The sequence below is a fragment of the Euleptes europaea genome, chromosome 1 (genome assembly GCF_029931775.1).
Source record: "Euleptes europaea isolate rEulEur1 chromosome 1, rEulEur1.hap1, whole genome shotgun sequence".
NCBI lineage: Eukaryota > Metazoa > Chordata > Lepidosauria > Squamata > Sphaerodactylidae > Euleptes > Euleptes europaea.
The window spans coordinates 102,055,487-102,078,676 of record NC_079312.1 but is presented as its reverse complement, the minus strand read 5'-3'; the positions used below and the strand labels follow the sequence as shown (position 1 = coordinate 102,078,676).

General features: G+C 44.6%; 1 protein-coding gene across 1 annotated transcript in view; it reads left to right on the top strand.

Moving 5' to 3' along the window:
- Positions 1-23,190, top strand: part of NSG2 (neuronal vesicle trafficking associated 2) — a 75,416-nt gene that overhangs the window by 20,436 nt on the left and 31,790 nt on the right. Inside the window, exon 2 of the mRNA XM_056856313.1 lies at positions 15,681-15,800. Within this exon, the coding sequence (XP_056712291.1) occupies positions 15,681-15,800 (120 nt within the window). The remainder of the gene's footprint in view (positions 1-15,680; positions 15,801-23,190) is intronic.

Genomic DNA, 23,190 nt, shown 5'->3' with positions numbered 1-23,190 from the left:
TCTTTCCCTGTCCTCTTATTTCTTCTCTTGTTCCCTCTTTGGCTTTATATAGTTCTGCTCATCCTGTATTAGTTTCTTCAATATTATTCTTAATGGTTACAGTGTAGTGTAACCTTGCATTGAGTTAGGGCACCGGTGGTGCTAGTAGATGACCTTTGTCTAAATGCAGACAAAGTCTATGCCTCTCTTCTGCTTTTAGTAGACTTGTCAGCAGCCTTTGACACAATGGACCATGCTGTCATGTTGAGGTGATTGGAGGTAGTAGTCGGGATTAAAGGATATGCTTTGGATTGGTTTCACTCGTCCCTTATGAGCAGAACTCAGAAGGTTCTGTAGGAGACAAGTTTCTACAGTGTGGGGCCTTCCTTGTGGGGTTCCATAAGGTTCAATATTGTCCCCCATGCTATTCAATCTCTATGTGAAATCCTTGGGAGAAATCATCTGTGGTTTTGGAACAGGAGGCCGTCAATATGTTGGTGACATCCAACTCTACATTTCTTTACCCAAATTGCCTGGTGAGACAATAGAGCCTCTGAACAAAAGCCTCACCTCTGTCATTGAATAGCTAAGGGTAAACAAGCTGAGACTAGATCCTGACAAGACAGAGGTCATGCTGACTGGGAAAGGCGAGACCATGAAGGACTGGAGCTTCCTGCTTTTGATACGGTCCAATTGTCTCCTCTTACCTGGTTAAGAGCCTAGGGTTCCAGCTCTATTGCTGTAAAAGCAAGATGGTGAAGCTGCCAACAAGGTGTTCTACCAACTACACTTATCTGAGAAAATGTCAACCCAGTGTGCGGCTGCTGTAAAAAAGGCAAATTCCATGCTGGCCATAATTAGACGAGGAATAGAGAATTAAACTGCTGATAACATACTTTCCTTGTACAAATCTATGGTGAGACCACACTTGGAATACGGTGTACAGTTCTGGTCACCACACCTAAAAAGGGATATTGCAGAGCTTGAGAAGGTGCAGAAAAGAGCAACCAAAATGATCCTGGGGCTAGAGCAACTGCCCTATGAGAAGTGGTTAAAACACTTAGGGCTGTTTAGCTTGGAAAGAAGGTGGTTAAGGGGAGACATGATACAGGTCTATAAAGTTATGCAGGGTATGGAGAGAGTGGTCAGGGAGAAGCTTTTCTCCCTCTCCCATAATACTAGAACGCGGGGTCATCTCCTGAAGCTGGAGGGTGAGAGATTAAAAACAGATAAAAGGAAGTATTTTTTCACACAATGCATAGTTAAATTGTGGAACTCCCTGCCCCAGGATGTGGTGATGGCTGCCAGCTTGGAGGGCTTTAAGAGGGGAGTGGACATATTCATGGAGGAGAGGGGTATTCATGGCTGTTAGTTAGAATGGATACTAGTCATGCTGCATACCTATTCTCTCTAGTATCAGAGGAGCATGCCTATTATTTTGGGTGTGGTGGAACACAGGCAGGATGGTGCTGCTGCACTCCTCTTGTTAGTGGCTTCCTAGAGGCACCTGGCTGGCCACTGTGTGAACAGACTGCTGGACTTGATGGGCCTTGGTCTGATCCAGCAGGGCCTTTCTTATGTTCTTATGTTCTTATGCCCCCTCCTACCTTGACTTGGCTGACCTGGTCATGTGGTTCCATCCTATGGTTATCTCAAGGCTAGACTTCTGTAATGCAGTATATATGGACTGCATTTAAAGACAACTGGGATACTCCAGCTGGTACAGAATGCAGTGGCCCAACTACTGTTGGGAGCTAAGCTGAACCTGAATATCACTCCCTTTCTGCAGACACTCTACTGGTGACTGATCAGGCACCACACGTGGTTTAACATTTCTAACTATCACCTATACTGCCCGTAATGGCACTGGATCCATGTAGGAGAAGAGGGAGTGAGGATTTCATTTGATTCTCCCACCTAACTGCAGCCCCCCCCCCCATTTTGCTAAGTAAGCTGTTCCTGATAGGGTTGCCAGGTTCCTCTTTGCCACCAGCGGAATGTTTTTGGGGCGGAGCCTGAGAAGGGTGGGGTTTGGGGAGGGGAGGGACTCCAATTACCAAAGGGGCCATTTTCTCCAGATGAACTGATCTCTATTGGCTGGAGATCAACTGTAATAGCAGGAGATCTCCAGCTAGTACCTGGAGGTTGGCAACCCTAGTTCCTGAGGATGTGCTGACCCCCCAGGAGCAAAGTTTTGGAGGACTCAGAGGGCTGCAGCAGGAGTGGGAAGTGGTACCGTCCCACTCCTTGAAGTCCATGGATGTTTGGATACATGCCTGTGTATGTACATGGAGTTACCTGAGGAAACACAAAAATATTCTGAGTGAAGTTTGAGAAATTTTTGTGGAAACTGGGAAGGAAGCAAGGCTACTTTTTGATGATCACACAATGCTGAGTCTCTTATGGGAGGCTACTGGGGAATAAGGCCTGAGGCAGGTGCAACTGATGTGAACATACCAGTTAGATAGGGTTGCCAGCCCTCATCTCCCCTCTGGCGGGATGTTTTTGGGGTGGAGCTGGGGTGGGGATTGCGTGTGGCTGCACGTGACATGATTACATCACTTCCGGCCTGTCGAGATGTGGTGCTTCTGCCTGTTGCAATCCATCACTCCTGAGCCCACCGCTGGATTAGTGGGCAATTGCCCACCAATACAGCGACGTGGCAACCCTACTGTTAGATCTTGTTAAAGTTACCCATAAATCTGATTTCAGTTAGTAGTTCTTGATAGCACCACTCTGGCTCAGAAAGTATGAAGTAATGAACCTTCATATCTATTCAGCTGTAGACTCGGAGTGCCTTTAGTATATCTGAACCTCCACTCCATGTTGTAAAATGAGAAGAGTGACCTGCCTTAATAAAAAGTCATGAGACATTTGAGCATCATGCTGGCAAACATTTTAGAACCTACTTGGAGAGCCAGACTAATAGAAGTAAAAGTAGTGCTCAGCAGAGCTCTTCACTTCAAGAGAAGCCGGAAGCCTACCTGAAAATCCTTAACCTGGCTTGGTCTGTTTTTAGATCTAGGTCAGACCACGTTTTTATGGCATGCTCTTGTCCTTAAGCGATTCTTTATACCTGCCCTACTTATTCCTCCCTTTTTTGTTCAAGTCCCAGGGCTCGTTTCAGGGAGCTTTATATAGCAGTCTGAAGAGGTTGCATTATTATATAATAAATTAATATGCGTACGTAAATCCATGGATGCCCTTGGACATAGTTTCTCAGAATACTTTCCCCCCCCAAAAAGATTACACAGACCCGGGGGGTTAGGAAGTGACCCCTATATCCTCTTCTTGAGGTTCTGGTGTGATGTTTCACGAGGGATCGCATCTGTAGTGACACACATCCTTTGAATGTCATCCCAGAAATACAACATTTGTTTTTTCCCGATCATAAGAACAGAAGAAAAGCCATGCTGGATCAGACCAAGGCCCATCAAGTCCAGCAGTCTGTTCACACAGTGGCCGACCAGGTGCCTCTGTGTAATGGTCAGAGCCAGAGCCTCTGCCAATACATGGAGATGGAATATAAGAGCAGAGGATGTGGTATCTGGGCAGGCATTAGCTCTAGCATCACCTTCTGGAGAAATTAATCTCTGAAAATATGAATTCCAGCACACTCATAATAATTATGTTTTCTGGCTTTTTAAAAGTTCCTAATTAATTCTTGAGGAGTCCCATGGGACAGAGTGGTAAGCTGCAGTACTGCAGTCAAAAACTTTGCTCATGACCTGAGTTCGATCCCGACAGAAGTCAGTTTCAGGTAGCCGGCTCAAGGTTGACTCAGCCTTCCATCCTTCTGAGGTCGGTAAAACGAGTTCCCAGCTTGCTGGGGGTAAAGGGAAGGTGATTGGGGAAGACAATGGCAAACCACCCCGTAAACACAGTCTGCCTAGTAAACGTCGGGATGTGACGTCACCCCATGGGTCAGTAATGACCCGGTGCTTGCACAGGGGACTACCTTTACCTTAATTAATTCTTAATACAATGCTGTAAGGAAAGCTCTCTTGCATAGATTTCATCCATGTACCAGACATAAATTAAACATAAAAGGGGGGGGGTTTAAAGGGAGGCAAAAGGACTGAAAATGGGAAATAAATCTGTGGAGGGAAAATGGATGCTGTGGCAGTGCTTCTGCATCGCACTCCATGATTAGACAGTGGAAAACATATACAAGCTGCAAAAAGGAATTGGTTGCTGCGCCTGACTGGTTTATCAACAGAATACAAATGCATCATCTGAGCACTACTTAGCAGGTGCTGATGGGCCAGTTTCTACAATTAATGATCCAGCCTTTGCAAAGGGCACCGAGGAAACAAACACAATGCTGCATTAGGGGCCCAGCCTGGCCTGCAAAGCACTGCAGCAAGGAAGAGGGCAGCAGAGAGATGCGAATGCTGCTGGAGGCCTTTTTGGCTTGCGTGTCCAGCATTAAAATGCAGCATGCATGACTGCAGAGCTCACAGACCTGAACAGGCTTTCCAAATTTCCCTTTTATGTATTCTGACCAACTCCATGGTATCGCGAACAAATAATGTCTGCAAGGAATCAACAGTGTGAATTCCTTTTTTAAAATTTTTGATTGGCCCTTCCACTGAATCAGCAGCCTCTGTAGCCCTTCCACTTTTATCAAGGTACTTCTATATTTTAATGGTCATACATTAGTAGGGTTGCCAGGTCCCTCTTCACCACCAGCAGGAGGTTTTGGGGGCAGAGCCTGAGGAGGGCAGGGTTTGGGGAGAGCAGGGACTTCAATGCCATAGAGTCCAACTGGCAAAACTGCCATTTTCGCCAGCTGAACTGATCTCTGTCGGCTGGAAATTAGTTGTAATAGCAGGAGATCTCCAGCTACTACCTGGAGGTTGGCAACCCTATACGTTAGAATACTGCCCCACTTTAGATTCTTTCAGCAATTTGAAGAATTACCTTAGAGGGACATTCTGCTCAAATTAAGCACTTTTAAATTACGTTAACTTGGCTGGGAGAGACTGAAGCACATCTTAACTCATTGACTGGCCAGTTCCAGAGAAGACACCATGCTAATCTGTTGCGGTCAAAAGAACACCGAGTCTCATGGCACTAAAGACTAAGGAATGTATGGTGGCATAAGCCTTCATGAATTATAGGGCACTTAGACATATGTATAAAGTGTCTCCTTCAGTTGGCACACATCACTCTATCTAATTCTCAACATGGCTGGATCTGTGGATACTTAAATCTGGAGACAGGAGCCATAAACAGACAAGATAGATCTTTCTACAAAAACAAAAAAATCCTCAGGTGTGCAGAAAAGTCTGAAATCTAAAAAAAAAATACATGTTTTTTTTTTTTAAACCCCGAAATAATAAAACAGCACTTGTACCTTTAAGAAACAGATGCCCTCTGTAGTGGCCATTGTGGTGGTTGCTGGGCAACCACAACAGTATTCTCAATTGTAGCTTTGGTTTCTGGCAGTAAACAACAGGGGGAGGAGGCAGAGCCCTTTCCAGGGCTGTTCTGACATTTTAGGGAAACTCATGGGGCCAGGCCTGGCAACAACCATGGGCGACTTGCACCATGGGACTTCCATGATTCACACAGGTCTGGCTGCTCAGTACTGTTCAATGACAGCCACCACATGAAAGCCAGTGTGATGTAGTGGTTAAGAGTTTCAGATCTGAGAAGAGTGGGTACGAATCTAATGAATAAATAAACTCACTCATGAAATTTTGTTAGGTGACTTATGCTGGTTACACACTGTCAGCCTAACCTATCTCACAGGGTTGTTGTGAAGATAAAATGGAACAGAATGATGTAAGCTGCTTTGGACCCACATGGTGAAGAAAGGCAGGGTATAACTGTAGTAAAAATAAATATAGTTGAAGGTGTGTTGCATATAAAATGTAGATTGGAGGATGGGTAGGAAGGAGAGAAGGAAGCAGAGAAGGGTGAGGTTATGGGGGTTGCCAGGAAGAGGGAAAGAAGAAATAGTGTGGGGAGGGTGATACAGGGGGAATTAAGGTGCCCCTTACAAGTCCTTGCAGGTTCTCTACTGCGCAACTGGGCCCGGTCTGGCAGCCAGCACAATCTTGGCCAAACAGAGGATGCCAGGGGTAGGGAAGGAGGGAAGACTGAAATTGGGGTTGGGGAAGATATAAAGGTAGGTTGGCTGGTGGGTGGGATGATGGAGGGGAAAAAAAGAGAGGCTTTGGGGCTTTCAGGGAAGGGGAAAAGGAAATACTGGGGGAGGGGAAAATGAGATACCCCATGCAAGTTCTTGTGGGTCCCCTACTTGTGTGTGTGTGTGTGTGTGTGTGTGTGTGTGAGATAGGTATACTGTATTTCTGTACAGAGCACAGATGAAAAGAAGATCCAGTCATAAGTGAATGATCCAGTCAGAGTGGGATTGGATCGCTCCTGAACGGTGATGAGTTGACAAAGCAAAACAGTATTTCTACCTAGGGATAATTCACAGTGGGTCGCCGTGTTAGTCTGTCTGCAGAAGTAGAAAAGGGCAAGAGTCCAGTAGCACCTTAAAGACTTACAAAAATATTTTCTGGTAGGGTATGAGCTTTCATGAGCCACAGCTCACTTCTTCAGCTCACTTCTTCTTCACTGAAGAAGAGAGCTGTGGCTCACGAAAGCTCATACCCTACCAGAAAATATTTTTGTTAGTCTTTAAGGTGCTACTGGTCTCTTGCCCTTTTCTACTACCTAGGGATAGTTACTGTCTTTGGTGACCTATCTACTCTTGGTCCCTATTAAGACCAAGCCTGGTGGGGGTTTATACTTACATTTAAATTGAAACTCAGTGGCTTCAATGTTGAAACTTTTTGTTGCTAAAGGATGGCTCTTGGCCAATGGGCCTTATCAAGGCATAGCTTTATCTGGATCATGCATACTCTGTCTTCTGAGAATAAGCATGCGTTTTCAACAAAAAAACCCCATATACCTATGATTTTTACAGCATGCCCCTAAAAATGCAAAGTTTCATTGTGACACATAAGTGCTTGGAAACCATATACAGATATTCTCACTGGCTTGCCAGTGAGGTGTAGTGGTTAAGAGCGGTGGTTTGGAGCAGTGGACTCTAATCTGGAGAACTGGATTTGTTTCCCCACTCCTACACATGAAGCCAGCTGGGTGACCTTGGGCTAGTCACAGCTCTCTTAGAGCTCTCTCAGCCACACCTATCTCACAGGGTGTCTGTTGTGGGGAGGGGAAGATGATTCTAAGCCGGTTTGATTCTTCCTTTAGTGGTAGAGAAAGTCGGCATATAAAAACCAACTCCTCTTCTTCTTCAAACCATATTTAGCTACTTCTGCCTGTTGACACTCAGTGGCAAATCCAAGCTTTCCCCCACCATTTCATGCATGAAATTACCCATATATACAAATCCCTGACCCAGATTCCAAAACAGATTGGAGGATTTGAAACCTCATATGATCTGTTTCTGTGTTTTGGCCACATGCAGTGCAACACCCACTAAACATCAGCAGTGGGAGGGGCACCCAAACTTTGACTAGTATATAGAAGTGTAGGGGCTAAAGCTAGGGACAGAAAATCCCTGACTCCCCCCCCCCCATCCCATTATCCCTCTGCTCCATCCCATGCACAGCTGGGGTTGCCAGGTCCCTCTTTGCCACTGGTGGGAGGTTTTGGGGTGGAGCCTGAGTAGGGCAGGGTTTGGGAAGGGGAGGGACTTCAATAACATAGAGTTCAATTGCCACAGCGACTATTTTCTCCAGGTGAACTGATCTCTATCAGATGGAGATCAGTTGTAATAGCAGGAGATCTCCAGCTAGTAACTGCAGGTTGGCAACCCTATGCACAGCCCTAGTTTATATATGTTTATGATGTTAATCCTGCTCATCCAACAGTATTATAGGGTTTGGGGAGGGCAAACCTGTGCTGTATTTTCATTTTATTAACATCTGATTTCAGTTCTCTGCCTGTCTGATTGTTCGTGCAAGAGCTGCATATAAGCTAGGGGACATAAGCTAGATAGAAGGTCATTAAGCCCCAGTAGAGTCTTTGGGAGTCAGCCTAGAGGAGAGCAGAGGCAAGATTACTATGCAAAGTCTGAATATGACAGCCAGAGGCCAGAGATGGGTCAAATTCAAAAGGGCAAGGTAGAGCAGGAAGAATGCCACTTAGATGAGAACAGAGCACACTGACACAATATAGTAATACCCACATAGGTTGTCTGATCAGTGGCACCAAACAAAGGGTCATAGTTGATCTGCAATGGATTCAGGGGTCTGGGTGACCTATCAGGAAGCAGCCAAGGCATACATAACAGGACGCTTCTGAGGCCTAAGGAACTTTTCATAGAATCATAGAGTTGGGAGGGACCACCAGGGCCATCTAGTCCAACCCCCTGCACAATGCAGGAAATTCACAACTACCTCCCCCACATACCCCCAGTGACCCCTACTCCATGCCCAGAAGATGGCTAAGATGCCCCCCCTCTCATCATCTGCCTAAGGTCATAGAATCAGCATTGCTGACAGATCTAGCCTCTACTTAAAAAACTCCAGGGAAGAAGAGCTCACCACCTCCTGAGGAAGCCTGTTCCACTGAGGAACCGCTCTAACTGTTAGAAAATTCTTCCTAATGTCTCTTTGTGAAGAGAAGGGATGGAGGTCCCTGTGGTGGAGACTAAGGTAACATTATTTTAGAGAAGTGGGACTGCTCTGAAAGTGTCCTCATTGCATTTAGTCCAAACACACCTTTCCTCCTTTGAGGGCAAACTCTGAAAGAAACAGTTCTGAGGATTTCAAGCAGAATCCAGTTGGCAGGGCACTGATGTGTCAGCTAGTTACAGTACCACCAAGAGCATTTTCCCCAGCCATTTCCCCCATTTTCCCCTGGAGAACATTCACATTGCCAAAAAAGTTTCCTTAAAAATTAATAGAAGACTAAACCAATATATGCATGAGCATAAGAAAGAACATAAGAACAGCCATGCTGGATCAGACCAAAGCCCATCAAGTCCAGCAGTCTGTTCACACTGTGCCCAACCAGGTGCCTCTAGGAAACTCACAAACAAGATGACTGCAGCAGCATCTTACCTGTATTCCATATCACCTAATGTAATAGGCATGCTCCTCTGATACTGGAGAGAATAAGTATGCATCATGACTAGTATTCATTTTGACTAGTAGCCATGAATACCCCTCTCCTCCATGAACATGTGCCACTCCCCTCTTAAAACCTTGAGTTGGCAGCCATCGCCACATCCTGGGGCAGGGGAGTTCCACAATTTAACTATGTGTCCCACCTGAAGGGGAGGGTCCACATTACCACTGAGTTAGGGTTTGATTCTGGAGAATGTACGCCCATCAATTCAGTTATGAACCTCAGGGGAAGCTCTGGGAGCTGTCCTTTTATATTACAATAGGGGGACCTTTGAGAACTCTTGAGGGAGGGGAACTCCCATTTCCACCCTCCTCTTTCTCACCACTGTCTTCCTTTCCTCCATCTCCTCACCATTGTCACTGCTGCCTCCTTGCTTCCACCATGGCTTTTGTGCACCATTTTGGGTGGCTACTGCATCTTAAAATGGTGCTTGAACTTGGGTAATCAGTTTGGATTTTTTTTCCTCCCCAATTTTTAAGTTCAGAAAGTATAGTTTGTGTGCAATCCTGGGGGTTTCCCAGGGTTTGCAGTCCCCTGAGAGGCTGTTGTGGCTGGCTCCACTGTGCAGATTTTACTATTTACATGGAGACTAGACCTTTGTAATTAGATGCAGTGATGGCTAACTTCACCATTAACCTCCACCATTTCTTTGCTATAGCTGGTTGTCTCTAGTGCATCCTTGGGGCCAAATTACACATTAACTACAGTTTTGTGATCCCACAACAGGTTCTCCACCCTCAGGGAAAAAAACTCATATGGAGCTGTAGCTAGGATGGTCCTCCATGTCCACTGTTGATCCTAGAAAAGCAGGTGTGATAGGAGCCCCATCTTGTTGGTTAAACTTCTTCTAAATTAGCTCCTGGAGGAGCTCCTCAGAGGCAGTGCCAACCACATGTTCTTCAAGTGAACAGGTAGAGATCCTTGCATACTGTAGGTATATAGAAATCGCTGCTGGAATATCTGTTGTGCTGCCCCAGCAGAAAGCGAGGTGTTACACAGAAAATGTTTGTAGTAGTTAGCCCTTTAAGACTTAGAATTATGGGAAATGTAGTAGTTAGCCCTTTAACGTAGTAGTTAGCCCTTATTCACAGTGGGTAGCCGTGTTAGTCTGTTTGCAGTAGTCAAAAAGGGCCAGAGTCCAGTAGCACCTTAAAGACTAACAAAAATATTTTCTGGTAGGGTATTAGCTTTCGTGAGCCACAGCTCACTTCTTCAGATACAGCTAGAATGTGAATCCATCGGTCTTTAAGTAGAGGAACAGTATGTAAATGTGAATAGCAGGCTTGATTGGATTAGGTGAGATATGCAAAAGAGTCTGTGATGTCCAGGGGAGAGATGGGTGTGGAGAAATCAGCATTGGTAATGGGCCATGAATGCAAGGTCTTTATTCAGCCCAGGTAAATGCATTGACTTTAGTTTGAATATCAACTGTAATTCAGCAGTTTCTCTTTCCAATCTCCCTTTAAAATTCCTTTGTAAGAGAAGTGCTACTCTTAAATCTGCAACAGAATGTCCTGGAAGGTTGAAATGTTCACCCACTGGTTTTTGAATATTGTGGTTTCTGATGTCAGACTTATGTCCATTTAATCTTTGTCTAAGAGACTGACCTGTTTGTCCAATGTAGATTGTGGAAGGGCATTGCTGGCATGTGATGGCATAAGACTTTAAGACTTAGAAATGTTTGTAGTAGTTAGCCCTTTAAGACTTAGAATTATGGGAAATGTAGTCCAGACCAATACTAGGTCAGATGTGTCTGAACTGAATGCTAATTGGCTATCAGGAGGCTCCCAATTCATCTGTGTTTTCACGGACTCTAGACATGTTCTGCATCTACCTCTCCTGTTCAGTGATGCATGAGTTGAGAGATTAAGCCTTATGCATTTGTGTGAAGAAATAATAAAGATGTAATCTTGTGGACATAATAAGAGTTCTGTTGTCACTACTCAAAAAGGGCTTGGAGTACCGAGCTCCAGGTGCTGGACGAGATATCTGTGAAATGCTGGCATTGGAAGAACAAGATAATAGGATATTGCTGGCTCCCTCCCGAAGCCATAAGCATGGAAATATAAGGTGAAAGCAGCATCTCTTTCAGATTCTCTTTCTTTTCAAATTATTGTGGTATAAGTGGGGCAATGGAGGTGTTGTTATTTTCCAAGTCCAATATGGATCATGGGGGGGGGGTATTTGATGGGGGGGGCACTCTATTCACAAAAGATAAGGCTGATAGGGGGACTAAAGTTTCCACCTGAATCTGAATCCTAGGTCTCCAAGCTCTGTCCCATGCCAGAAGAAACCCATGCATTGAGATCTTCTGAATTGCATCTAACATGATCTCAAAATCCATTTTTAAAGTCCACTGTTCTCTCCACAAAACCCCATGCCTATGCATCCGCCAGGATAGGTTAATACCATGTACTTAATGTGGGGCTGCCATTGGATGCCACAGGATGCTCTGGAAGGTACAGCTAGTGAAGAATGCTGTAGTCCACATCCTATTTGGTGTGGGGAGATGAGAGCATATTTAACCAATGTTTTGGTAACTGCACTATCAGAGTACTTCCAGAACCAATTTGACCTTTAGTGCCTGGGATCCATATTCCTCAGAAAGTGCTTCAGCCTGTATGAGCCCTCTTGCCTGGTTGAGATCATCCAGTGGGACTGTTTCTATGAAGAAAGTAAGAACATTCACATCAAAGAGCATAGTCAAGTCATGAGACTCTGAATCTGTTTCTAGAAGATGTGGACCTATGGACCACCTCCTGCTTTTTGGGAAGAAACAAGTGGAGACCCACAAGAAACTTGCAAAGATGGGTGGGCAGAGGCTCCCCCACACCTTCCCCCCCTCAATGGCACCCCGAGGCTCCCCTACTTCCCCCCTCTCAATGGCATGGAGCCTTCCCACTTTCTGTCTCTCTCAAATTGCCTGTTGACTCTCTCTCTCTCTCTCTTTCTCTCAAAACAGCAGACCAACGCTCCCCCTACACACACACACACTCTCTCTCCCCCTCTCTCCCTCTCCCCCTCTCTCCCTCTCTCTCCCTCTCCCCCTCTCTCCCTCTCCCCACACCCTCCCTTGGCTCTCCTGAACTGCTCCAGGCAGGCACACTTAGACCCCCGCCAGGAGCTGCTGCCAGGCCCAGCACGGCTTCTGGGTTGCGTTGCTGCTGCCAACAGCCTAAAGTAATGGGGGGGTATTTAACCCCTCCCAATTTTTTTAAAAAATTCAGATTTTTCTGCTGACCTAGGGGGTCCCCTAAGTCTGCAGAAAAACCTGTTGGGGATAAGTCTGCCTCGATCTGCGGATTTAGAAGAAGAAGAAGAGTTGGTTTTTATATGCTGACTTTCTCCACCACTTAAGGAAGAATCAAACCGCCTTACAATCACCTTCCCTTCCCCTTCCCACAACAGACACCCTGTGAGGTGGGTGGGGCTGAGAGAGTGTGACTAGCCCAAGGTCACCCAGCTGGCCTCATGTGTAGGAGTGGGGAAACAAACCCGGTTCTCCAGATCAGAGTCCACCGCTCCAAACCACTGCTCTTAACCACTACACCACGCTGGCTCTCTGCAGGTAGACTGAGGAATTAGATATGTAGCTATAGAACCACTTTCATTTGCTAGGGTCTTGATCATCAATGGATGGGTGTTGTGACTATACGACTGAAAGTAACTGATGCAGTGTTGTGGCTAAGCTGTATTCTGGAAAGTCACCGGTTCAAAGGTCATCTCAGCTACATTATGCACTTGGGAGTAATGCTAAGTAGATCTACTCAGAAGTAAGTCCCATTTCATTCATTAATAAGATATAAAACATTAGTGCATAACACAAAAGTGGCTTGCCAACTTAAAATTACTAACAGTATAGAAGTATAAAATAATTTAACTGTTTTTTCCACCCTATTTTTGCTTATTTTAATTGCGATGGCGCAGAATTTGGCAGTGGGAAGCGAAAGAGGAGGAATCTCCCCCATCAGAAGCTTCTTAGACAGGAACTCAGCCGACTTATCTGAGAATCCACTGATCAGGGGAGCAATAAGTCTAATACGAGCCCCACGATAAAATGGACAGCTGAACAATACATGTTCAATAGCTTCTATGTCACCTGTCCTACAAGGGCACAGCCTTTCAGATCTTGGGATCTTCTTATATTTTCCATCTAAAACTGCCAATGGCAGCAGTTTCTGTAAGCTGTTCTCAGACTTAGATCATAAAGTAGGTTGCTAATGACAAGAGGTCCACTCTGTCCCTGAAGTATAAATTTTAAAATTGTTGACAAATTTAAAAAGATGAAAGTGAGTAACCATCCAGAGTGCAGAAACTAGTAAGAGTCCAGTATCACCTTAAAGACTAGCACAATTTATGGCAGGGTATGATCTTTCGTGAGTCACAGCTCACTTCCTCACCATCCAGTATTACGACTAGCACATATTCATCTGTTTTTGGAATATAAGAGCTAGGTGAAATCTTGATATTTGTTCGACCATTCACATACTTGCAAGGTGAAACACTAGCCAGAATGATTCTTTCCTTCCAAAAATAATGTCTTCTCAGAAAGTGTGTGTCAATGTGTGTGTGTGGGTTGTACAAGTGAATCAAAATGACTACTGATACTGCAGGACTTTCATGGGGATCAAGGAATATTGCAAGTGGGATACATGACAGTTCTTAGTAAGAGAGATGATATTTCTATTGGTTTCAGCTACTGTATGAGACGCAAGCTTTTGAATCATGCCAGATTCTTCAGGCTAATGGTTCAGAATGATATACAGGTGGTGCACGGGGAGGTCAGTGTTCATCTAACCATATCTGCAGTATTTCAAAATGAAGAACCAGGAAACGATGGCACTGAGGAATGAACTAAAGATTGGATAGAATTGCTGTTGAAAACTGCAGCCCCAAGGGTAGCATTGCCAGGACCCTCTTCGCCACCAGCAGGAGGTTTTTGGGGCACAGCTTGAGGAGAGTGGGGTTTGGGGAGGGGAGGGACTTCAGTGCCATAGAGCCCAATTTCCAAAGCAGCCATTTTCTCCAGGGGAACTGATCTCTATTGGCTGGAGATCAGTTGTAATAGCAGAAGATCTCCAGCTAGTACCTGGAGGTTGGCAACCCTACCCAAGTGACAGACAGATAGAAGAAATCCCCCCCCCCCCATCTAGGACAATTTACTCAATGTCCTGATGACATCCAGCTATGGGTTCCAAGCCCCATTCCACATCATTGGCTAACACTGGTTGGAACAGGGAAAAACCATGATACATTTTCAGGGATCTCTCTGTATTTCTTGTAATTAGTTAGTCGTGTCCTTAACTGGATTAGAAACAGGCAATGCTGATCATAATGAAGGTTACCCAAATCTCTACGCAGGGAAAAGCAGTAAGTGAAAAATATGTTGCTTTTGAGATTAGGAGTATGACATGTCTGAATCTCAAATGATTATTCGGGCCTCTGATAATCATTGGATAGTAGAAGGCAGCTATTATACACGCAAAGCTGGAGATGGTTTTGAGAGCATATACGTTTAAAAGAATCACTTGATTGCTCTGTTTTTATATCGTTCTGTTGCCTGAAATGTGCTTTTATTTCCATAAACTGCCTTGAGCTTTTTATGGAAAGTTGGCCTAGAAATTTTCTAGGTAAATATGAATAAACCACATATGACAGCTGTCGGGGCATGTTCTAATTCTCAAGTAACCTGCACAGTACTGAAAGGAGGACCGAACAGGGATGTGGGAGTTTTACAGAGACCTCCCATTCCAAGCCCAGTCGGTCCTGGCACTGCTTCTAGATAACAAAGATGGGATCCAAACTGAACTATTCTAACAATCCACCTCCAACAGTGTAACATCCAGTGATACATGGAGCATATCCTAGTGGGAAGAGATGCCCCACTGAGCATGGGATGTGTTTTCCTCCATAAATAGCATCTACTTCTCAAAGTTATAGAAGGTTTGGTTCTTGTAGGTTATCTGGGCTGCGTAACCGTAGTCTTGGTATTTTCTTTCCTGATGTTTCGCCAGCAGCTGTGGCAGGCATCTTCAGAGGAGTAACACTGAAGGACACCTCTTACTCCTCAGATGCCTGCGACAGCTGCTGGCGAAACGTCAGAAAAAAAAATACCAAGACCACGGTTACACAGCCCGGATAACCTACAAGAACCTATGAACTCTGACCGTGAAAGCCTTCAACAATATTATAGAAGGTTTGGTTGACACGTTGATCTGATCCCATGAACACACAAGAAGCTGCCTTACTTTGAATCAGACCATTGGCACATCAAGGTTAGTGTTGTGTATTCAGACTGGCAGCCGCTCTCCAGTGTCTCAGCCTGAGCTCTTCTTTCATATCACCTACTACCTGATCCTTTTAACTGTAGATGCTGGGGATTGAACTTGGGACCTTCTGCATGCCAATCAGATGCTCTACCACTGAGCCACAGCCCTATTCTCCTTAGTGTTTTTTTAAAAGTAAGTGACTGCGGTATACACAAGGTTATTCAAGGCAGAGGGTCATGGGAAAGTAACATTTCGGATGACAAAAAATATGCCGGCTTTGTTCTGAAAAGTTAAGATGTCAACCTTTGCCCCTAGGTGATTGTGAAAACAAGAACAGAATATCAACCAGACCAGAAGAACAAAGGAAAACTCAGAGTGCCTAAAATTGCTGAATTCACAGTCAGTTTCACTGATGGTGTAACAGAAAGATTAAAGGTAAGAAATGCTAATTGCTAGCGAGCTATGTGCAGAGCTAATTATCACGGAATAATTAATAGATGACATCTGGCTTGATTTTGGTTTAAAAATAGCATAACCCTTTCTTGATCCAGCAAGGCTGATTTAACAGTCCTTCCCCACCAAGGAAGCTGGAAGGTGTTTGGCTTTCACAACAAAAGTCTGGAATTAGATTACTTTGTGAAAGAACATTAAATTAGCTTTATTGTCCAGCTTCGGTGTGCTCTGAATTTCAACCCACGCTGCCACCAAAAATACATTATGCTCCTTGAAAGGATGTAAAGGTAAGGCAGTTCCTCCTCTGTTTGAAATAAGCCTGCATCTTGATCCATCAATTACTTATGGGTATATACATCCTGCACTACAACCAAGGGCCTCCCCATTCACTTTGTTGAAGGAGGAAGAACTGTGAGTGCAATTGACTAATCCTGTGCTTAACTGCAAAATGCTGACAGTATTTTTACAATTTTATTTATATTTCAAATTACTGACACGCCCTCCTTGGTGAACTGGGCTCAGGGTGAGATACATTAGAATAATACATCATCAAATAATCTAAAAATCTTAAAACTACAGCTGAACAGACTAAAACATAACCTAACAATAGAAGAGTAGTAGAAGAGTGGCCCTAGATTATAGAAATGCCTCCTCTCCCTCTTCTGGAATGAGGGTTGCCAGGACCCTCTCTGCAACTGATGGGAGGTTTTGGGGCGGAGCCTGAGGAAGGTGGGGTTTGGGGAGGGGAGGGACTTCAATTCCATAGAGTGCAATTGCCAAAGCCGCCGTTTTCTCCAGGTAAACTGATCTCTATCGGCTGGAGATCAGTTGTAATAGCAGATCTCCAGCCACCACCTGGAGTTCGGCAACCCTAACTGGAATTGTGATTGGGCACTCTTCCTTACGCTGGGACAGTGGCCAAATCACATCAAGTCTTTCACACCGCAGCAATAGCTTACTAGCCAAGATTACTATAATGTACCTACATCTTCAGTAACCTCTCAGTGCCTGTGCACTGTGCAACATCAGGGGAAGGCCTTGGCCTCTATGCCCTGTTGTTGATTTTCCAGAGTAACTGGTTGGCCACTGTGTGAAAGAGGATGCTGGAGTAGATGGACCACTGGTTTGATCCAGCAGGGTACGTTCATATAAAACCCATTCCTGAGCCTGCTAACTTGTAAGTAAGGCCCACTGTGTACAACAGAGCTTTCTCCCAAGTCTGCATTGCAAGTAGGGTTGCCAGATGGTTTCAACAAAAATTCTGGGCAAACTTAATAAAAAAAATTGTCAACACACACACACCTCTCCATGCGCATGGAGCTTATTGATTCAATGTTTTTCCTTGGGGACCCACAGATGTTCAACACCTTAGAATTCAAATCCCCTACAAAAATCCCCAGAGGAAAACAAAGGCTCCAATTGAATAAAGAGGCGTCAGGATGCTTTAGTTGTACACACATAGCCTGGTTTTAAAAAGTGGAAACAACAGGTAACTATTTGGGGGTGAAGCTTCTGGTGTGTGTGTGTGTGTGTGTTTTGTGGGGGGGAGGTTGCTATGGCACCCCAAAGTAGCACACAACAATGCAGCAAAATCAGCCACCAGGTGAGGAGGGGAAGGCAGCTCTGACACTTCTGCCCTCCCACTTCTCTTTCATTGCCAGGCTGCCTCCCACTTGCCTCTCTGTGCCTTCCTTCTTCTCCTCCCTTGGCCATACTTGCTATGGCTTGGTTCCCCATGCTTGCTAACTCCCCCTCCCCATGATGGTGGGAGTGGTGATCAGGGAGGTAGGATAGGGTTGCCAGGTCCCTCTTTGTCACCGGCGGGAGGTTTTTTGGCCAGAGCCTGAAGAGGGCGGGGTTTGGAGAGGGGAGGGACTTCAATGCCATAGAGTCCAATTGCCGGAGTGGCCATTTTCTCCAGGTGAACTGATCTCTATTGGCTGGAGATCAGTTGTAATAGCAGGAGATCTCCAGCCACCACCTGGAAGTTGGCAACCTTAAGGCAGGGAGATGGGAAACCTTAAAGGTAGGTAGAAAGTGACAAACTGGAGCTGGTGTAGCAATGGAGTGGGTGGGTGAGAGACAAGCCAGAGGTAGTAATGGGAAGCAGTGGAGGTGGGGAAGTGAAGTCAGAGACAACAATGGGATTTCTCCTCCTGCATGACTCTACTAGTTTGCTGTAATGGCTGAGTGCTAGTGTAGTGTTGATGTGTCAGTAGACGCATTTGCTTTTGATTGTTTTCACTGAGTCATGCTGTTACAATGGGTAGGCAGAATTCCACATCAGAATCTCGGTGGCTATAGTGTGTCTAGTAGGCCTTGCATCTTTCAGATGCCTGTGATAGAAACCACAGGATACCACTGCGTGAACAATTTGCAAAGCAGATGTGAGGGAAAAAAACCAGATGTACAGTTTACAATCAGTAAACATGCACTGTAAAGGAATACGTTACACATTCCCCTTAGGATGTGGATGAGAGAAGCAAAGCCTAAGAAATGGAAGTGTGGGTGTTCACATTTATAGTAAGAAGTGCCTCATCACCTACTTTAGATCTGGAATCCTGCTTCATGACTCTTCCAATGCAGGATTAGGGTTACCTTTGATTGCAAAAGCTACCAAGAAAAACAGAGATGAGAACTATACGTTTACTTAAAATACGTTTATGTAAAATGTAGGAAGCATGTCATTTAAGAACAAAGCTACATGATTTGGATTCATTTTACGCAGCTGTGAGTTACCTTAATTTCCCTTGCGCTAATATTTCAGACCTGCTTCCTCCAACTCTTGGGTTTCCACCCATCTCAAATACCATCTGCTCCTTTCATCTCCATTGAATCATAGAGTTGGAAGGGACCACCAGGGTCATCTAGTCCAACCCCGTGCACAATGCAGGAAATTCACAACTACCTCCCCCACGCTCCCCCGTGACCCCTACTCCATGCCCAGAAGATGGCCAAGATGCCCCCCCTCACATGATCTGGCTAAAGTCATAGAATTAGCTTTGCTGACAGATGGCCATCTAGCCTCTGCTTAAAAACTTCCAGGGAAGGAGAGCTTACCACCTGCCGAGGAAGCCTGTTTCACTGAGGAAGTGCTCTAACTGTTAGAAAATTCTTCCTAATGTCTAGACGGAAACTCTTTTGATTTAATTTCAACCCGTTGGTTCTGGTCCAACCTTCTGGGGCAACAGAAAACACCTTGGCACCATCCTCTATATGATAGCCCTTCAAGTACTTGAAGATGGTTATCATATCCCCTCTCGGTCTTCTGCTCTTAAGGCCAATTCTCATCCATCCATATGTGTCTTTTCTAATAAGAACAGCAAACTGTCAGGCTGAGGGGAAGTAAGACTTGGGGCTGAAATCAATGCTGTATTAATTAGAATTTTTATAGGCATCCTTCCTTCCTTTCTTATGACGGCTGTGGTGGGATCAATTGTGGGCCTTCCTCTGCCTGACAGCCACTTTCTTTCTCCAAAGTCCATATGATTTCTATTCCGAACTTCTCAATGTCACTTATTAATCACCCATCATCACAACTGAAAGTAGATAAGGCTGTAAACCTCTCCAGCCTGTTTTTCATAAAGCTCATATGCATCGTATTAAGTTGGTGGTATTATTTCCTGACCAAAATGAGTTGAGATAATAGATTATATTTTATTGCCTTCTGTACTGGATTTTTTTTTATTACTCTTCATTTTGATTCCAATGCATTTTTTTGGCAAGTTATTAAATATACTCCCCTCTGGTTATGTGCATATCTATTATCTGGAGCTGATGAAACCATCTTGCATTTGTGTTTTTGTAGCAGGAAGGCAGAGTAAATGCTTAACTGTTATTAGCTCAGTTTTTGGCAATGTGGGTGGGGGGAGGAAAAGGACTGAGCCATTATAAATGAGATCATCATATTTTCTGTTGCTGGGTGGATGCTTTCTCCAGGTCTCTAGTGAGCAATGTGCTAGAAATTTCATTTTCACTTTCCTGTAGTGGCACCGTAAAAAGTGAAGTGCTTATCTCTATATGCCCAATCATGTCTTCATCTTTTCTAGATTGTATGCAATTTGGCTCTATAGATGTATTCAACGCCAAATGAGTCATCCCACTGACTAAAATAAGGTAGCTGGCATGGGTGAGCAAAAATAGTCCATGCTTCTCAGGGAGGGATCCTGGGGGTGGGGTGGGGGAAACGTTTGAGGAGATTTCTTTGATAAAGTTTGGATCAATGTGGTTTGCAATTAGTTTAGGGATTTAGCTGTGCTCTTGTGAAAATTATAAGCATTTCTCTAGCGCTCGTGTCAGAAAGATTCCCGGAGTGTTGCTTTTTTGGATATAGTCATTAGAAGATAAGAAATGAATTAACTTTCTTTGGGGTTACCTCCCACCCAAAACCAGCATTACCTTTCCAGTGGGAAAAGTGAACCTCTGTCATTGCTTATCATGAATGGAAAATAGCAGCTGGTGTTCTGTGACATTGTTATGTTTCACCTCTTTCTGATGAGCTATTGAAGTCATTTCTTGCTCTGCCTTGAGGAATGATTGCCAGCCACAGTTGAGTATATATTGCAGTAAAAAAAATCTATAAAGAAAAGCTGGATTCAGACATGTCTGAATTACACAGAGAAAAGAGGTCATTCACATTTGCTTAGCTGCATAATTATCATCTAACATAACTTATCCTGTGTTTTGAAGTCATTAGACTGTATGTTTCCTTGCCATCACTGGCTTGTAGGGATAGAAATATGCAGTATATACACTGTTATAAATATACAGTGTAATGGCATGGGTTAAGTATATGTTACAGAGTGGGAAACAGGAAGGGCTGCCATTTTGTGCGGCAGTCCTGCGTTTCTCCTAATGCTGCACTCTGCCATGCAAATGCCAGAAAGATTGTTGAACAATATGGTGGTGGGTTGCTCCATGTTTGCAGGAAGTTTCAGGACTGGGTGTGCTTAACAGGCAAATCCAAAGACATCACGTGGTCTGTGCTATTGATTATATGATCGGTTGAACGTGCTGATAAAGGACCATGAAGAGGCTGAAGCTGAACGTGGAAAAGAAGCTTATGTAAGTGCATCTGTCATCCATCTAGGATAGCACTGATGTGATCACTTTAATTGTAGTAACATCAGACAGGAGCTGTTGTCCCTAGGCAACTGTTGTTGTTTTTCCACAGTTCCTCTTGCTGAAATATTGTGACATTTCTACAGCTTGTCAGTTCTGAAATATGATACTATATTTCCTTGTAGCTCAGCTCAATTACAGAACATCCTGAAAGTTTGACCAATTATTCTTCGGCTGCATGACTCATCCTGTACATACATTATGACAAATATCTAAGCCATTCTGTGTAGGCGGGGAACAAGAAAATGATGTTAAAATAACATTAAGACCTAGCCACCAATGCACCAAAGTAATTTCTTTCATTGTAGCCTCCCCCACCCACCCACAGAGGAGACATGTCAAAATGTTCTTGATGTAGACGTTTTACTGATGCATTATAAGAATATACTCAGGGACAGCCCTCTAGAGGGGTTTTCTCCCTGTCTTGAAGATTTCATCCAGCCCAAGAGGCCAAATATCTACTGATTGAACTGGCTGAATGTATATTAGATATTTCACAGTTATTCACATTAGGCCTGTTCACAAGTTACAGTGAATGCACGTACAATCTGTGTACAGTGCTCCCGTGATGTTTCGCTTTATATGTGTGTGCAGTAATTCTCATGTTACTTTCAGCTCACATTTATCCGTGTACTGGTTTCCAGTTTAATTTGCAAAGTGAACGTGCGTTGACTCTTCCTTACAAACAAGTGTATGCACATGCAGGTATGATGTACGTGTGTTCACTGTAACATGTGAACAGCCCTAATTAGGGGTGTGCTGGCCTTCGCTGACCCAAAAAAGCCTAAAAATGCCCTTTGGGATTTTTTCGGCATTTGGGGGGCTGTAAAAAAGACACCCTTTAACAGAGCTGAAATCACAAAGCTGAAAAAAAATGGGAATTTCCCATCTTTTCCGGGATTGCTGTGGCTACTGTTAAAGGGGCACCTACGGAAGCCCCCCCCCCCCAATTCTTCTGCCCATTGTAGTCTATGGGAAATTTTTGCCTGGTCTGCATCTGCAGCACAATGAGGTGGTAGAACAGGCTGTGTCACTTCATATTTTATATGGGGTGGTCACACGTTTGGTCCTCCCCCATGTAAAAAGTACCTGCAAATAAAAAAGCACATAATGGAGGCAGTTTCTATCTCAGTCTTACACATGCTGTATTATTTGTCCATTTCCAGGGATTCCTTAATATAGGATTTTTTTTAAAGTGGGGAACCCGCAAGAACTTGCAGAGGGCATCTCATTTTTCCTCTCCCCATTTCCTATTTTCTTTCACTAAAATCCCGTAAAGACTTTTCCCTTCTGTTGCTTCTTTATCTCCTTCCCACCCAACAGACAACCTACCTTTACCTGCCCCCCTGTCTTCTGCTTTCCCTCCCCTTGCAGCCTCTGTCCAGGAAAACTATGGCCCAATTGTAGGGTTGCCAGGTCCCTCTTTGCCACTAGCAGGAGGTTTTTGGGGCAGAGTCTCAGGAAGGCGGGGTTTGGGGAGGGGAGGGACCTCAATACCCCTCCTGGTAGCCCACACGTTCTTACCTTTCCCTGCTTCCTTCTCTTGCTACCACCCATTAGCTTTCTTTAAAAAAAGTAGGTCTCTAGGCCTTCCCTTGCAGAGACGTAAGGAACAAAAGGCATATCTACCCAACAGAAAGGGCTAGACACTTACTTAAAAAATAAATTTTGGAATTCCAAGAACCTGCTTGGCCTACAGTTACAATGGTATATCCATCTAATGATATTCTAGTGCTGAAAAAATAGCAAACACTCTGGTGGCCAGGATATGGTGGCCACTTCTGGGGGGATTGGGGCACAGAAACTGGGGGGGGGGGGACCTACCATCTGGAAGCAGCTGCACCAGCAAGGGAGAGATCACAAATTCCATCCCCAGGTGGAAGCCACCTTTGATTCCATCATTGTTAAATAGGGTTGCCAATTTCCAGGTGGTGTCTGGAGATCTCCTGCTATTACAACTGAACTCCAGGCGAGAGAGATCAATTCCCTTGAAGAAAATGGCCCCTTTAGCAATTGGACTCTATGGCATTGAAGTCCCTCCCCTCTCCAAACCCCACCCAACTCAGGCTCTACCCGTAAAATCTCCAGGTGTTTCTCAGCCCAGAGCTGGCAACTCTATTGTTAAAGGGTCTGTTGTTTCTTGCCCTGACAACAGGCAATTTTGCTGAGCAGCAAGTATGACCTCAGTAGTCACTAAACTCCCTCAGAGGAATTACCTCAGCCTTGGCCTTGGCCTTGGCCAGCTCAGTGG